At 29.4% G+C, this 17,943-nt stretch overlaps 1 protein-coding gene across 2 annotated transcripts in view; it reads right to left on the minus strand.

Annotated features, from left to right (window-relative positions):
- Positions 1–17,943, minus strand: part of LOC132921630 (lachesin-like) — a 140,411-nt gene that overhangs the window by 12,619 nt on the left and 109,849 nt on the right. For both annotated transcript variants that reach the window (XM_060984765.1, XM_060984764.1), the window contains 3 exons: positions 7,250–7,448; positions 4,139–4,270; positions 3,492–3,611 (listed from right to left, as the gene is read on the minus strand). In XM_060984765.1, the coding sequence (XP_060840748.1) occupies positions 3,492–3,611; positions 4,139–4,270; positions 7,250–7,448 (451 nt within the window). The remainder of the gene's footprint in view (positions 1–3,491; positions 3,612–4,138; positions 4,271–7,249; positions 7,449–17,943) is intronic.

The raw sequence follows: 17,943 nt of genomic DNA on the forward strand, positions 1-17,943 counted from the left end.
CTACCCAATTCGGGACGTAAATGTCCACATATTGTGTGCGAGACGACGACTATACACAAATCCCGTGCAGCGGGAAAAGGTGGATGCAAAAAAATAGATACACACACAAACAAACACAAATATATATACGTCGTAATACGACGTGTAGTGTATATAATATAATATATAAACCATATAATATCGATCGGTATAGAAATATTGAGAAAATAAATCGTAAAAAAAACGACTAGGAAAGGATAGTTTTATCGACGATGACTGTATATATAGGTGAACGATCAGAGGATTTAGCCACCGCTTGCCCGATGTGGTTTACGTACATAATGTTATTTATTTCTTGCTGCCGCAGAGGCTTATTCGAGGATTTTAACGGTAGCTATCGTTTTTCGGACCGATAGTTTAACCTGGAGAAAAAGTCCGAAATTCATTAAGACTAATTTATATAATTTATAGATACCTCCATTATACACACTCTTAATGGAAGTTGAGGAAACGCGCATAATTCAAATGTTTGACAACGAGAAGAAAATAATAGTCATTTTAAGTCGCTATTTGGTCTCAGTTTCCTATTATATAGATCTAGCGCGGAACAGTTGTTCCATTTAAGCGGCATGTGCAATATTTTTAAAGTTGACACGCCATAAAAATAATTTTTCTTAAAAATACATTTTGTTTCTATAACAAATGTCCCCTTATAGGGTAAACATATTCGGTCAAGTGGCCTCGACCACGAAATTTTCAGAATTAATTTTTTTAATATTATATAACAGCTGATGTCGAAGAGTATATTATCTTTTATTACGGAATAAAAACAAGTACAAATATCTCGAGAAAATTATGGTACTTAGTATTAAAGTGTAAGGTGTAAGATTACGATTTTGAAAATTAATTATAATCCTAGTTGATTCATTTTAGAAACATTCCGTTATTTCTATCGTCTAGTCGTATTAAAAAAATAAAAAAAAAAAATAGATATTATAACATTGAATATTCGAATATTATATTCGGCACAAGTCAATCATTTAAATAGAGAGCGGGGTTCAATACGTCAGGTCTCGAATAAACACGTATGCGAATGCGCATAATAATATGTGCCTTCGTAAAATCGTAACTATAAATTTATTAATCCATTCTTAATACTATTTCTTTAAATTTTCGCGAAACTAATATGATCACTTTCCATAATAGTATAAAATTATTTAATCTCGTCTAGTCGTTTCTATTCCATTACATTCATTTTATTTCTCGACGTTGTAAAATATATTATAGTATGTTATTATTGAAATAACATGGACAACCCGTTCATTCGAAATTAGATTGTGCCCAAAAGACGTAGGTACCTACTACACGTGGAACTTAACCACACTCTCGAAAGTCGACGGGAGGCTTGGACTGTTTCTAACCAGAAACCCCCTGAGGCGATGAATATAATGATAATACATGGAACACATTTCATACTAATTATTATAATTTTGGCCACGCAACACCCTTTGCCGTTATCGCGTACAACTTGAAATATTGTACTGTTAGTTGGTGACGTTGGCGTATGGTCCGCGGTCGAAAAAGTATAAGGGCGAAAATCATCATCGAGACACTTATTATAATATATTTAATAATGAAATAATGGTTTTAATGGTTTATTCTAAACCGTTCTCACTTTATATTATATTCATTTCACACACTCGTTATAAATATAATACCTACCTAAACCCCTCTCCACCACACACATCCCATACTTCAATGTTTAGGTCATATCAAAGTACGTTAACAATGCGTCAATGCACATTCGTGAAAATAATATTATTATACATGGTCAGGTACATTATTCGAGGAGCCGACGGTGCAAGTACAGTAATCTTATTGTCATTATAACCTTTAGCAGTTCTAGGCGTTTTAGCTCTTCAGATATAATATATTATAGTGATTTAATCAAAAGTAACGCAAAATCAATAAACGCTCGACCATTATTGTTTTTTTTTTAAAATTATTTACAAAGAAATTTTCGTAAGAGCTTAGTATTTAATAGCAGGCGCTATTCCTCTTCTGTTGTTATTGAGAAAATATTTCGAATTTCCTGTACACATTATTATCGTCCGTCGTTTATAACATATACATTTTAGACATTGTATTAAATGCATTTGGCGGGACACGCTTTAAACATTTTTTTTTCAAACAATTGAGCGTGAACAAAAGAAATCAAAAACGAAATAATATCGGAGAACAGACGTCAACGTTTTAAAACATAAAATAAAAAGCATATTATGTATAATATAATAACATATTATATTGTAATCGCCGTATTTTTCGACTTCTGAATACAATGGCGGATTATGATATGAACCAACGATGTGGTAGACGAGTCACTAACTACTACGGTTGAGGGTGTTGTCTCCGGTGATCACTAAAGAATTATAAATCAAATAACATCTACAGCACGTTGGCTGGTTGCAAGCTACCAATCTTAGTTAAAAGGAACGGACGAACGGTGGACCTCATCTATTTTTATTATACCTCGGACGGCGAACGGGAAATAAAATCGTGTGTGTATATTGTATAGTTGTATAAGTAAACGGAGAAGTGTGCGTGGGAATAAATGTGCGAGCAATATTATATGTGATTGGTGGTATAAAAATGAGCTTGCAGGACGGTGAGATAACAAGAATATTTAGTTCAACATATTTTGTTATTATGTCTCGAGTATAATAATAATTATAGTATTTAGTAATAACGTACGATTCATTCATTTTTCGAAATTGATTGGCTTCAGTTATTGATAACCAATATTACAGTTGGGTAAGTATAACCAAAACAATATTGTCACCAGTTACTAGATGCTAATTATTATAATACGGGCGTCACCCGATAGGCTACGAGGTATGATGATGCATTTAGTATGGTAAGTATTGTTTCTTGTTAGTGTTGCAATAGAAATCCTTGTACAATACGATTGCATATGATTATAAAGTAAGAAAGTAAGAACCAGTGTTATTTTATTTATTTATTCATTATTGCATGACCTGAAACTATAAGTTTAAGAGATAATAAGCTTATAGTTTAAAACGAATATTGAACTATGGTTAAAATCGATTATAAAAATAAAAATATAGAAATCACTATAAGTATTAATCAGTATTAAAACATTTAAATCGATTCAAAATTATGGAGTGTAAAATGTGTGAATCTATAATAAAATAGTATGAAAAATATTACCTATATGTTTTAAATCCAACAAATTATTGAAATATTTGATACTGGGAAACAAAAGCACGATCAAAATCCGGAACTTTTTTTTTACCAGTTCCACGCCTCCATCTGCGTTATTGTTATAAATGGCTAATGGACTACATGCAGTAGTTGGAATCGAAATTGAGATAAAAATAATGTTTTATAATCCACACACATAACCCGGACATATTACACCTACTGTATAATAAAGGTCCTGACCTACATACTATTATTAATCTCACCCTAACACTCTTAAACCACAGACTTACCGTCTACTTTTGCCCAGCTGTGCATGGCTTTCGGCGAGGTTTCGACGTAACACTGAATGTGCACGTTGCTTCCGGTCGGCGCGGCCACCAGTTGATTGGTCACCTTGATCATCGGATGAACTGAAACACAAATCGGTATCTCCTCAACGACACGGCCATCGCGGTAACACGGAAACCATGCGATTATTGGCCGCGATGGTTATACAAATAATAATAATAATAACAACGATAGCAATAACAACGGTATACCTTATACCATATACGGTAAACGTACTAAAACATGTAATAGACTTTTTAGTAGATTTACACACACGTATGCGTGTGGCGGAGGTGGTAAATCCGTTGTTATTGCTAAATGAAATTTTCCCCTAATGGACCGTATCGCGCAACAATGGGACGCGGCAGACGTACAGACGTGCACACTGCTACACCCACCGCGCGCACTCCACCGCGTACACGAAAACGCACGCACACACGTACACATGTACCAAAATCAGTATATAAATACTCGTAATGGATTTTCACTGAGTCCCATGGGCGCCAAGTGTTTCATTTTTTACCTTTGCATGTGTGTGTGTGTGTGTGTGTGTGTGCAATACGCGTTAACCGACTCCGCGTGAATCTTTCGGTTTCGACGCAAAACTTACAGTGTATCTGAACGTTGAATTCCTTGCTGACCGTCGGCGGAACGTTGTTCTTGGCTATGCACAGGTACTTGCCCATATCGGTCCGATGCACGTTGCTAAGCTCCAACGTGTCGCCCTTAACAGTGGCTGACTCTGAAAAATACGAATTATTTAGATTTGATATAAATTATAAACAAAAAAAAGTCACGATGAATAATAGTTAAAATGATTTTAAAATATCAAAAAAGAACCTAAAAAGCCAAAAATAAAAAAATAAAAAAAATTTATTAGATTTTAATATTATTAAAAGATATTTTTAGTAATTGTTATGAAAACATAGTCTAAGACGTTTCATAAAAAAAATAATAATACTATAAATTTATGTTTATATTTTTGAATTTAAATTATTGATTTTCATTTAAATAGTTTTCTATTTTTGAAGCACTTTGGCCTGTGGAATAGAGGAGTTAACTATTATAATTTATATAGGTAAGTGACTGTATATAATTACAAACAGAGAAACCGAAAAGATACTTAGTATTTATAAATAAATCATTCTATCGATCGATGACATCCTTACGTTTGTTATTGCAGACAATGATCAAAATTTTATTGGATTCAAAGTATTTTTATTAGTTTATAACTGCAATAAAGATCTTTAGGAATAGTACGTTATAATATAACAATGTTATTACACATTACTTTATTGGATATTAATATGTAATACAACTATATATAAGATTTTTTTTTATTATATATTTTTAATTTATTGTGTGAAAGAAAAAAACTCGAACATACAAATTAAATATAAGTTTAGGTTGAAATGTAACTGACAATATTCTTTGATAAATATTGCCAAGGGCTAAATTGTATGTAAAAAAAAAAAACAATTTAAAACTTTTTTAAATTATTTTTTTTATAAAAACTAGCACTTAGTACAAATGTTTTTTTAAGATAAAAAATTTAAAATATTATGTTTATTAAAAATTATTTTAACGTGTCTATAGTTTAAAAAAGTTAATTCTGATGCGAAATTGTAAAAATAAATTAAGTTTTTTATTTTGATATATTATTAAAAGTACTATAATAAAATATAGTGATGGTAAAATAATACAGTGTACATTTATAAGGACAAAAAAACAATATAAAACCCGAGTATAATTCTCTTCAACTCCACTAAATTGTTTAAAAAATAAATACATTTCTCGTTTATTTAACTTGAACACAGAGTACGTTTAAAAACGATCGTCATTCAAATCGACGTATTACTGTGTTGGAAAAAAACTATAATATAATGGAATAATAAATAATAAAACAACAATATATTATGATTCCGGGTATGCGAATAAAAGTCTTAGGATTTGAGTGTAATATGTGTGGGGACGGCCTGTATTATAATATACATATTATATTAGGTATGCGACAACTAGGGCGGTTCTCGCGATGCGTTCTGGATACAGACGACGTGAGCGTCAACTATCCCGCTGTGATGTGTGTATAATAGTATCATATTTTAGTCAGGTCGAGTCGAAAAATTCGACGATTTTGTGTATAAAAATGTATTATTAAGATATCTAAAGACAGCAGAAAGGTCAATACAAATGGTTTTTTGATCTACGTAAATTCGTGATCGGTCGCATATGCTTTGACAGGACAATTTATATACACATCATATAGTCTGCAAGATGAGTGTGTGTATATACATATGTATACACGTAATATCTATTATCATCTTATATAGTATAACATTAATAGTGGCAGCGTTGTATTTATATATATAATATATGTTATATATGTGTTATACATATAAATATATATAGAGTTGCTAGAGTTGCTTCCGGTTCAAAGTTTTGACAAATAACAGCGGATTTTTATTTGCCGCTTGATATCCGCAAACCGGCTTTGGACGGGGAGGGGGAGGGGGTGGTTGGACGGCTGTGGCTTTCGGTTAGTGGCGTACTTGCCGCGTAAACGTGTGGATGGGTGACGGGGGGAGGGGGGTGGTCGGTTTGCGAGCGGCGGCGGCCTTTTATAACATTTGTCTTTGTTCGTTACAAACGACTGATTTCTTATTGCTAGCCACGGAACCACGTGGTTTAGGGGCTATGAGGTCGGGTGGCAGAGCCACGATCGACGCGCGGAGTGTTCGAGTGGAGGAAAGTGGTCTCTGAGACGTCGCCGGGAAGGGGAGCAGAGCTGAGGGCGAAAAACAGTTTTTCCCAAGAACGATGTCGGGTTCAGACAGGGTATCGTTTTCTTATTTTTTTTTTCATTTTTCTCTCTTTTCTCGTGCTTGGCGCGAGAAAAACAGACTGCCGCGAAAAAAAAGGAAAAAATAATATATATATAAATATATGTATATAGAAAACATTCACTTATATAACTTTACAATGTTCTTCCACCCTTCCTTCACTTTTCTGTTCGCGTTTGTTTTTAAACCAAGTTAATATTGTTTTGAAACTGAGCGTGAATTAAACTGGAAAAATCGTCTTGAACGCAAACGTCAAACTATTGTGCTGTGATGATACACACCATCAGTCACCAGTTGTGGTAGCAATATTAGTGGAATTCGTATAGTATTAGTAACAGTATACAGAAGTAGTACTTTAGTAGTATTAGTATGGTAAATGTATAGTACGAAACTTTAGCGCGTTTCGGTGTAATTAAAAAACGATTGGATTGATATTATAATTTCCAATTTTTGCACGTCAACCAAGCGCACGACCGCCTCCTTGCCACTCTCTACGTTTAAAAGATTATCATGGTGAAAGGATTAAACCAAACCAAAATAATGTAACGACAATGTACGTATATTATATAATATGTTTTTGATATTATACTTTTTATAAAAAATAATATTTTAACAAATATTTTTTGAATAAGTAAATGCTGCCCGGAATGACGTATATGACGGTTGATTTCATGACAATCAGTGGCTAGGTTTGATTATAAATTTTATGTTAATTATTTCTTAATTATTTTTATTATCGATTATACGGGTATTAGATATTTTAATTAAACATTTCAGGTATATGAGGTCCCGATAAGTATCTGATTCTATATTATCTATTCTTTTCAGTTATTTGGTTAACCTAATTAAATTTATTCGACAGATTATTTACACGCACAAACCTTGTTTTTCTCTAGCCCCGTCGGACCGGATGATAATATGACGGTTGTCCTTGCGCTTCCAATGAACTTTTGGTTCCGGTTTCCCAGTTGACCTACACCGTAACCGTATGGTACCACCTTCCATGGCCGCGCTACCCGGCCCCTCGATGTCTGCTTCGTCCAATATGTTTGGCGGGATTCGCACGTCCAAGTACCCGGTCTGAAATGCAAAAATTTGTTTTGCGTATAAATAAAGTTCATAGTAAAATTAAAATGTACAAATCGTACACAATGTATATATTACATAACATTATACTGCACAAAATCGATTCGCTAAAATTGGTTTTTCGAAAGCGGTTTTACAAAAGCTTTCCTCGTCGTACCCACGCGACCACGCGCGCCGTATACATAATAATAATAGTAATACCTATGCGCACATAAGTTGTATAAGGACTTAGGACGGTAGTGCACTCGCCCGCTAACTCATATTTCGATACACAGAGGTGGGTACGTAATGCACGTCTAAGTGATTTACTACAAACTTCCAATTATACCATTAAACTATTAAAAAACAATAATGACTTTACACGCGTAGAATAAAATATATAAGTATATGAAACGTAATATATTGAGTATATAGTATAATTTTACATTTAAATCCAACCACGTGGTTCAATTTCGTGGACGTATACGCGTAGTGGAAATATTATACAGACATTAGCTATTGGAGCAGTGGAGCCGTATACCTATAGAGTAAAAGGTAATTTTATAGTTTCATATTACAATTATAGACATTGTGTATAAACGAAAGTACACATACACCTAACCTTACTGTAGAGGACACTTAAAAAGTTTCAAATTAAAATAAATAAGCACTTCTGATTTGGACTTTGAATTTTTGTCTAAAAATGTGTTGATATATTTATTTATTCACTCGCTCTAAAATATAAATGTTAGTACAAAAAAGTTGTTATCAAATCAAAAATGTTATCTTGGATGTACAATTATTATAATTTTTAACACTTTTTTATTGATTTGTAATTTATTATTTATCTGTTTTTTTTTTTAATTCAAATAAATTTGTTGTTTTTTAAAATTAAATTATGTATCATACGGTGCTGTAGTATGTATGTATGTGGACTTATAATTTATATTAGAAAATCTGAACTATACTCGTCTTGTCAAAACTTAAGTGATTGTCGTAAATTTTTTTATATTTTTTTTTTCTTTACAAAATTTATTATGTACTTGACGTTATATTACGTCCAGACGACTACCGCATTATCAGCTTTTAAAATCGAATTAATTTTTATACAAATTGAATCACGTAATATTACTGTAAGAAATAACAATAATTGTATGAAATTATAATTATGAATAAAAATTCGTCATTCTTGACATAACCGACAATATATTTTTTCTGATTTATAAATAGGTATTTACATACAAAATTAAAAATTATGATTTACAGATTTTCTTACTGTTTGAATTATTATAATGACGCGTATTTTATATGAACGTTTTTTTTTTTTATTATTATTAATTAAGGTTTACTGTCATGATTATTTCATGGCTAACCTAACTATTACAATAAAAATGTTTACATAATATTAATATTGGTTTTTAAGTAGATTAGTTGGAATTAAAATTAAAGTTAACAAATGAATAATTATAAAATAAATTAAACAATGAAAATTGTATATTATCAGTTCACAAGGAGTAGAGGTAAGCAAGTTATTCTATGCGTTTATAGAACCTTCGTACAGGAGTGCAATTTGAGTAATAAAGCTTTAGAAGGAGTTACGAGATAATGCTTTTAATTGACTTAACCTAAATTTCGCAATGGTTTGGTTTGAATGGACTTATAAGGGGAGTTGTTTGTTTGAAACTTGTAGATATTAAAAAAAGTTTTTTGAAATAAAATTGTTTTATTAGTATAATATTTTTATTCATTCAATTAAATAGTGATAATATAAAATTAAGACAAATTATAAAATAATAATTTACAGTTATTTATCCTAAAAATGTAATGATATAATTAATCATCGTCATAATGTTTTTCAGAAATATTAACGAATTCATATTTATATTATTAGTTATATGAATATGTATGTAATATAATTATAATATATTTTATGATAAAAATATAATACTTAGTAATTTATTTAATATAATTATATTATAAAATTAAATTCAGTTACCTGTAACGAATATTAAATGGCTAATTGTACGATTTAATTATTTATTTATTGGTATTTTTTAAATACAATTACAATATTTGAATTATAATTGTTTTAAAAAAAAAAAAATAAACGTAATTACGTCTGTGAAGTTTGCCTACTATTTTGTTCTCCGAATCATTGGCAATTTTGACCATTATGCTTTATAACGGCTTTATGGAAATAATAAATATTTCGCATGTTTGTATAATACCAATACACGGTAAAACATAATTTCACAAGCCATCGCTCTAGTTCAACAAAAATATTATACTATATATATTTTGGTAGAAATAATATTTGATATTGATATGTTTTATTGATTGCTAATAATGTCAAAAATTTGACAAAAAAAAAAAAAATTCAATAATTTAAAATACAGAGAAAATATTGCCAGCGATTGAAAATATATTATGAGTATCAATAGTATTATGTATTTGCATAATGAATAATAGATAGATTTGAGTACACACAAAATTGTATACTGTCTAAGTGATATTGTGTGAGCGTGATTTATGATGATTTTCATGGTTTATAAGATATTAATTTATACATAATAATATACATTAGTATCGGTAAAAAATATATTACATATTTACATCAAAGTAATGTAATTTTATTTCATATACAAACACTTAAACACGCCATCAAACACTGTTTTGAATAAATAAATGTTAAAATTATTTAAAATATAGTTAATTTGATTGCACTGAGCATGTCATTAACTACTTATTATATTTTACATTCATAATGTGATACGCCGATTAAAATAAAAACTATATAATTATATGCCAAAACGCTGAGGGTTAGAGGCTTGGTTGGCTTAACAAAAAATGAATAAATGAATAAACATATTAAAACATACAAATGTCTATAAAATCAATAAAATCGTCTTCATTTTGATATATATAAATAGAGTACACATTGCGTGACTATTAAAAAAATTACATTAAATTATTAATAGCCGATGATTGTAACTATATTATAATATCGTAACATGTAATGTAATGCTTGATTCGCGGTAAAATAAATGATATATTATTCAAGAAAATTTTATATTTTAATAAAAAAAAAGGTTGAAGTTATTAAATATTGAACACAATTTTATTTTGTTTTCAGAATTATTGAAGTTGCAAAAAAAAAAAAGTGCTAAAGGTAAGTCAAAAATTAAAAAGTACCCGATAGCTGATTCACGTTTTAAATACGATAAAACGTTGCTACTGCTGCAATTTTATTGAATTTTACGTGTGTGTGCAGCATAGTAATTACGCAGAATGATCGACGTACTTGTAGGATAATATTATATGTGCATGTGTTATAATACGTATATATGCTTTAATTTCTTCATCGGAGTTTAACTAGAAGTGTAAAATATACAGTAGTTCGTCAAGTCATCCACTTAATAATATACAGTAAAGAAGATTGGCTCTTATTTGATAAAAACTAGTTCATATCGATATACCAAACACCTTAAATTCTATAAAAATCTAATTTATTTGAAAATATGGTCCTTATAAGCATTTTTAAAAATTCTAAAAATCAGAATTCTAATAAATTCATTACCAAGGGATAGCGTGGGGATAACTATACTTGGTGAATCACTCTGTATATTATATAAATCTTTTAAACAGCGTGCTCCAGCTATTATTTTTTGATGGAAATCGGTTAATCAGAAGTGAAGGCTGGGCCGACACCTCACAGATTATACGGAAGGCGAAGGAAAAGAAAACGAAAAATTTAAAAAGAAAAAAATACAACCGAGGAAAAGTAATACGTGACCTGAAATTGCGGCCGTTGGCAAATGACGCGAGAAATAAGGATACGGTGAGTGGGCAAGTTTTTGGAAACGCTGTATTTTTCTTCGTCACCCCCCACACGTCACCACCCGCCGCCGGGAGACGTGCCTGCGTCTGCCGCACCGACAACGAGAAGGGTGATTGTATTTTATTTATTTATTTATTTTCGTTTAGCGCGCGAAAACTCTTACCTGTACAACTTTTAATGGACATCGGTAATGAACGCGACAGTGGGTGAAGTTATGTGTCGGATTTCACTGTTAAGAGCAGTGGACAGTAGCATAGGTCCTGAGAGGGTGGTAGAAGTGGGTAAGCGTCGACTCGAGATAGATGGTAGTACGGGGAGTTTGTCCGAAAACCAGACGAGGTAAAAACAAAAAGAGACATTTTTTTTTTTTACTTTCCTACGGCGCAAAAAAGTAGATGTGATGAGTCGTGAGATGCAGTTTTACAACAGTTATAATATGTACTTGTACAAGGCTATATAGTAATTGGCGAAGAATAGAGTGCGAAAAGAAAGAAGAAAAATAAGTTCGAATGTTTCGACGGTTATTTTTTTATTATTTAATTTTTATTTTTTACGAAAGACTTTTAAAAACGGATTTAAGAGGTTATGGGAATAAATGTATGGGTGATATTTTTTTATCGTTCATCAATATAAACGTTTGGACGACAACGATCGAGTTATGAATTATTCGCAGCGTTGAAAACAATAAAATTGTACTTCAATAGTTTTCCGAGTACGGTAACAAAAAAATTAATCGTTTAACGACACTTATATACAGACGTATTATATTATATATGTAGGTAGACAAGAACAAAAAAAAGTATAAAACTTTTGTATTTTTCTGTAATGTTCTTTAACTCTTCAATTATTTTTTCTCTTCTAATAAATACTTAATTTAAGCTCCAATGTTTTTAGATTTTTATCAGAGAATAAAATTAAGATTCCTACAATGTATATAATCTGGTTTTTTAAATCATACATTTCATTAATGCAAATACATTTTGCTGTTGGATTTATTTGTAATTAATAATTATGTTATAATCATAATATATTGTTAATAAAAAAAAAATATATATTATACACATAACAATATGTACATTATAGAGATATTGTTAAATTAATAAGCTATATTGTTTTTAATCTTGGCAAAATATGATATTTATGCAGTTTATCCTTTTTAATTTTAAAAATTAAAAATTAAATATTTTTTTACATTATTATGTTATTTATTTATTTATATTTGTGAATTCGCCATTTAAATGTATTTTTCTTTGATTGACTTATACTTACACGTCTGTGGTCGAATTATTATAAAACATAAAAAATACAATTTACTGCTATGAGTTTTTCAAAACTAAAATTAAATTATAATGTTTCTTAATATTTATTTTAAGAAACAAATATTTATAATCGACAAGACAATGTTTAGAAAGTATGATAAATACAAAGTAATAAAGCTCGTAATGTAAAAAGAGTGCCCATTCGTGACGTCTCTTTACTAAAAATAGATCAGATGCATAATATTATAAACTAATATACATTTGATATTTGAATCGTAACAAAGGAATAATATTATATAGGTATAACGAAAAAAAAAATGAATAATACATTTCACGTCAAACAACTAAATGTATAATAATATAAAGAATGAATAATTCCATTAAAATCTAATATGCAATCTCAACAAAACTATTTTATGAAAACATCGATGTGGGTAGATGAAATAATAATAATTCTACTCGCATTAATAATTACAGTACACTATACAAATAATATTCTATGTAACTGTGAGCTGTGATCCTATATAAACTATTTACTTGTAATAAATAAATAAACGATAAAAAAAAAATTTAATAATAATCAAATTTATTTAGTTTATATTGTCAATGAAAATTTACCTAATTGCTAAGAATATTGTTTTTAAACTCAAAAAAAGTATTCAAAACTTTAGGTTCATCTCATTCGTATTTTTTTTTTAAATCTTAAACATTATATCTTAGTAAAATATTAATTGCAATAATAAAAAAACATGAATAATTACATCTACATTCTGTTAATATGTGTGCGTACGTATGCATTTTATAACCGTTGAGTTTAAGCATAACGTCTCAAAGGATAATACATCATTAAATATGATTTTCAATAAAACATTACATTATAATATAAATATATAATATTACAAAAACATCACTAATTTTAAGAGATTCTATCGTGTCGAGACAATTTTCTCGAATAAATATAGCTTATTCGACGTTTCTAGCCGCACGATCACTATAGGCAATACAATAATAAAGTTAGGTAATGTTTTGTGTTATTGATTATCATAATATTGCACTATTGAATATTGATAATATTGTAATTATTATTTAACGTTGGCGGTTATATCATAAGACAAATAAAAGGAAAAACATATTTATATGTTACCATATTATATTAATTATAGTCGTATATATTTTTAATAAGCCGCCGTGTAATGAGTTGATCTTGCGGGCGTGCTCGAACGAGGAAAACAAGTCCGCGGTGATGGTCTTAACACTCTTAACCCCTAAAACCGTTATAATACCTATACTCCTCGCGTGGCGTATTATAAACCCAGACACACACACACACACACAAATCCCCACTTATCGCCCGCGTGCTACATTCGTCTTGTTGCCGGACAATTTACTCCTCGCAGGACGTTTTCAAAAATGTCTGTCCACCGCCACTAATGCCGCACCGCGAATACCGCCAAACCACCGTTTAAAATACGACTAAATACGACCTCTATTGCTATATACCGCCACCAGTCACCACCACGACCCCGCCCGCATCGGTGTAACCCGTCCGACCCGCCGCCGATGACACCACACAGTCGGAGACCGATTCGTATTAGATCTGTCCCGCACGTTCTACCCGCGGACAGACGACAGCGTATATTAACCCGAGTGGCTCTCGTGTTGTATTAATATCTTCGCAGAACAGTCTCGTTTGAGTGATACATTTTACTTAATATAATAATATGTATATACGATGATCGTCATAACCCTTAGAAATTTTACCACCCGAAACTGTTTACCTACCGCCGAATGCGAGTATTCACGTTCGTAGTGGGTACAGCTGAAATGTATAATAATATGCACACTGCGAGCACGATGGTAAATAGCATACATATACGCTTTCGATCGGTGCGTATAAACAACGGCTATAATAACATTATTATTTATCATATAATATATTAATACCGTCAAAGTAAATCTGTACGCAATATCAATGCGATGTCGTGCTTAGAAGTTAGAATGTCCGATATATTAACTTGGCTGGTAAATCGTAATGGTATTTTATTTATATCATATTCATTGTATACAGTCGTATTGAGTAGGTACTCGGTACTCGTGTATGATTAACTTCACTAAAACGTGATATGACCAGTGAATTTACTACACTTCTTGCGTTTGACGATGTAAATATTATTATATTCGCGCTTTAATGAGCAATAAGCATAGAGGTTTACATCCAAGTAGATACAACAAATAGATACAACACGTGCGATGTCCCTGCAGTGTTTTCATCATCTCACGAACACGAAACAACCCAATACTTCTGACTTGATTATAATACTTATAATATTATTGCTAAATTTATTAGATTTTATGTTGCAAAAAATGTATTAATTATCTAAGTTAACAAAACTTGTACATAATGTTTAGCCCAAATATTATTTATTTATTTATTTTTTATCGATAATAGTTGAAAAATAAACTAAAAGATATCCGACATTTTTCATGCCTAATAGTTCAAAATAATTTGAAAATGTTATCATGTATGGAAAATGATAATGTAAACATTTGGTAAATATATAAAATATCTACGATTTTTGTTTACGAATTAAAATATAAAAAATTGTCTGAGGAAAAATAGTTATTTTATATAGGCAAATATCTAATGTCTAAAAATTTTAAACTTCGAATGCTCATAAAATATTAAAAAATTAATGTGACTCTCTGGCGACCATTTTATTTTATTATAGATAGAAATATGTATAACAAATCTATTGTTAATTGATAAATAAAAATAATATTTTTTTTTTATGAATTTCTAACTACAGAATTAATTGCAAATTTTCCCGATTTTTACAAAATTTATTAACATTTTTTAACAACGAATACTTATAAAAAATATTGTAGCAATGTATTTTCAATAATTTTTAATTGATTGGTTTATGCAAATTTTATGAAGGATCTTGAGGTTATAGATTAGTTTAGGTAAAACTTAGGTTACAAAATAAATTATTTCTTATCGACAATGAATTAGAAAACCCTCTCATAATTAAAAATTGAAACATTTTTCTACTTTGTTTCGTTTTTTCTATTTCAACACAATTCAAATATGAGTAAAATTAACACAAACATCACTCCCTTCAAAATCTTTAAGTAAGTAATCAGTAAATTTCATTTTTTATTAGCTATTTTAAATCACAAATAATATGGTTTAAAATTTAAATGAAGGAAAAATTGTACACAATCGTGTAATGTTTAATATCATTTTGACATAATTTATTATATGTTATAAAAAAAATGATGTACGATATCATTTTCTCAAAAAGTACACCGTACGAAATCGAATAAAACTTGATACACCTGCCCATTGAAAATGTTTATTAACTTTCTGAAAAACATTTAAGATGCATAATTTTAGTAGCTAAAATAAATCTAGATATTATATTAATTGATTTGAATGTGATAATTGAATACCCCAATGTCTTATTATTATTTAAACAGTAAAACTACTCATATATTTCTCCAAAAAATGTACTAAAATTATAATGATTAGTCATTAAAAACCTTATAATAAATTGATGATATTATATGAATATATTTTACAGGTAAATTACATTATTGTTATGACAATTATATTTTATTTATATTCAGTGATTATACAACATTATTTTTAAAATGGATATCGATTAAACCAGGAATATTATTAATCTAATGAATAGTGAATACTGTACAATTTCTTTATTTAATGGATAAGAAATTAATATTATGTTATTGGTTGAGGAAAAATATCATTATTACTCTTGGACCTAAGGTCAATAAAATCCAAAATCACCAAAGTAAACTTTTATTTTAGCTTAGAAAAGTATACCGCTTCTAGTGGACGCGTGTGTGTCGCTGAACAATTTCTTTTAATTATTTTGATAAAGTTTTGACTTCTTAGATGGTTAAAATGTGGTTATAAGGACGTGGTAAGAAAGACGAGGGATAACCATTATGAAAGGAAACTGAGTATTCGAACAAAGGTAACTTTCGGAAGAAAAGCTTTTGAAAAAACCCAACTATATACACATTATATAGATATAGACGTAAATATATAATATTATCAACTCGTCAACTTTAACGTCACGAATACATCGAACGTTTCATTTTAGTTTTGACCAATAATATAGAGGTTTGATGTAACGCATTAAGTACAGATTTAATGCATTGATTTAAAAATGTGTTGAGTATCTCTAAATAGGTTCACTGTTATAACTAATATACTTAAATAATATAAACGTGAAACTAACTTTATCTGTATGTTAGGTTTGTACGGCTAAACACACTTTTCGTCGCACTGGACCAATTTTGATGAAATTTGGTATGGATATATAGCTTGAACTCTCAGAAACGGCCTTTCCTCCTAAAGGGGGTGCAACTAAATAACCACTCTAATGTGATTGAAAGTCAATTGCGTGGATAGACATTTTAAATTTGGAGAGGTTGATGATTTTATATTGTAAACATCGTTTAAGGTTTTTTTTTATAAATTCAACCCATAAAGGAGTAGAAGGGTTGAACATTTTGTATTGGAAATTATATATTTATGATGAAATTTACATAAATCTATGTATTAATGCTCTTTGACACAATTGATGAAACACGTTTAGCTTAAACTAGCTTCTTTACTCATCATCATTTATCAAACCAAAACCACTGATATGCGAGCGAAACTGCGGGTAATAGCTAGATGTATATTATATTTATATTTAAGTTCAATTATTAAACATTTTGTAAGAATTCTTGAATAAAATACTTTTATTATAAACCTTTACCAGCATATAGATATTTAAATGATATAACTAGGTTTACACTTATTTTTACTTTAGAAAACTTTTAATAAATGTTAAAATTATCACAGTTTTATATGTAAATCGAGAGAATAAAAAACATAATTTATAAGCGAACTCAAATTATTGTTTGAAGGGTTTACGGTACGAAATAAAATTATATAAGTTATTGTAGTCTTTTATTTTAAACATAAAATAATAAATATTTTATATTTATAAGAGTTTACAATACAAATCCAATGAAAAAGATAATAAAATAATTTAAATAAAACGAAACTATTTGATCTATTTTAGCCGTGTTAAAAATGAAATTTAATATAGTATATTAATGTTTTAAAATAATAATCATTAGATCCTTGAACAATAACAAGCACGTTTTTTAAATAATATAATATTTAGTCAGATGACAATATAATTTTAGGTAGATATGAAATAAATATTTAAAAATAAATTAAAATAAATCTACGTTTGATGATGAATAATTATTATAACGCCACTATTATGTATTCATATGCACTTATTCATTGTTTAACTTGTAAATATAACAATGTTAATTGGTAATGATTCCGAATACATCGGTGATATTAACAATATTAACATATTCG

The sequence above is a fragment of the Rhopalosiphum padi genome, chromosome 2 (genome assembly GCF_020882245.1).
Source record: "Rhopalosiphum padi isolate XX-2018 chromosome 2, ASM2088224v1, whole genome shotgun sequence".
Lineage (NCBI taxonomy): Eukaryota > Metazoa > Arthropoda > Insecta > Hemiptera > Aphididae > Rhopalosiphum > Rhopalosiphum padi.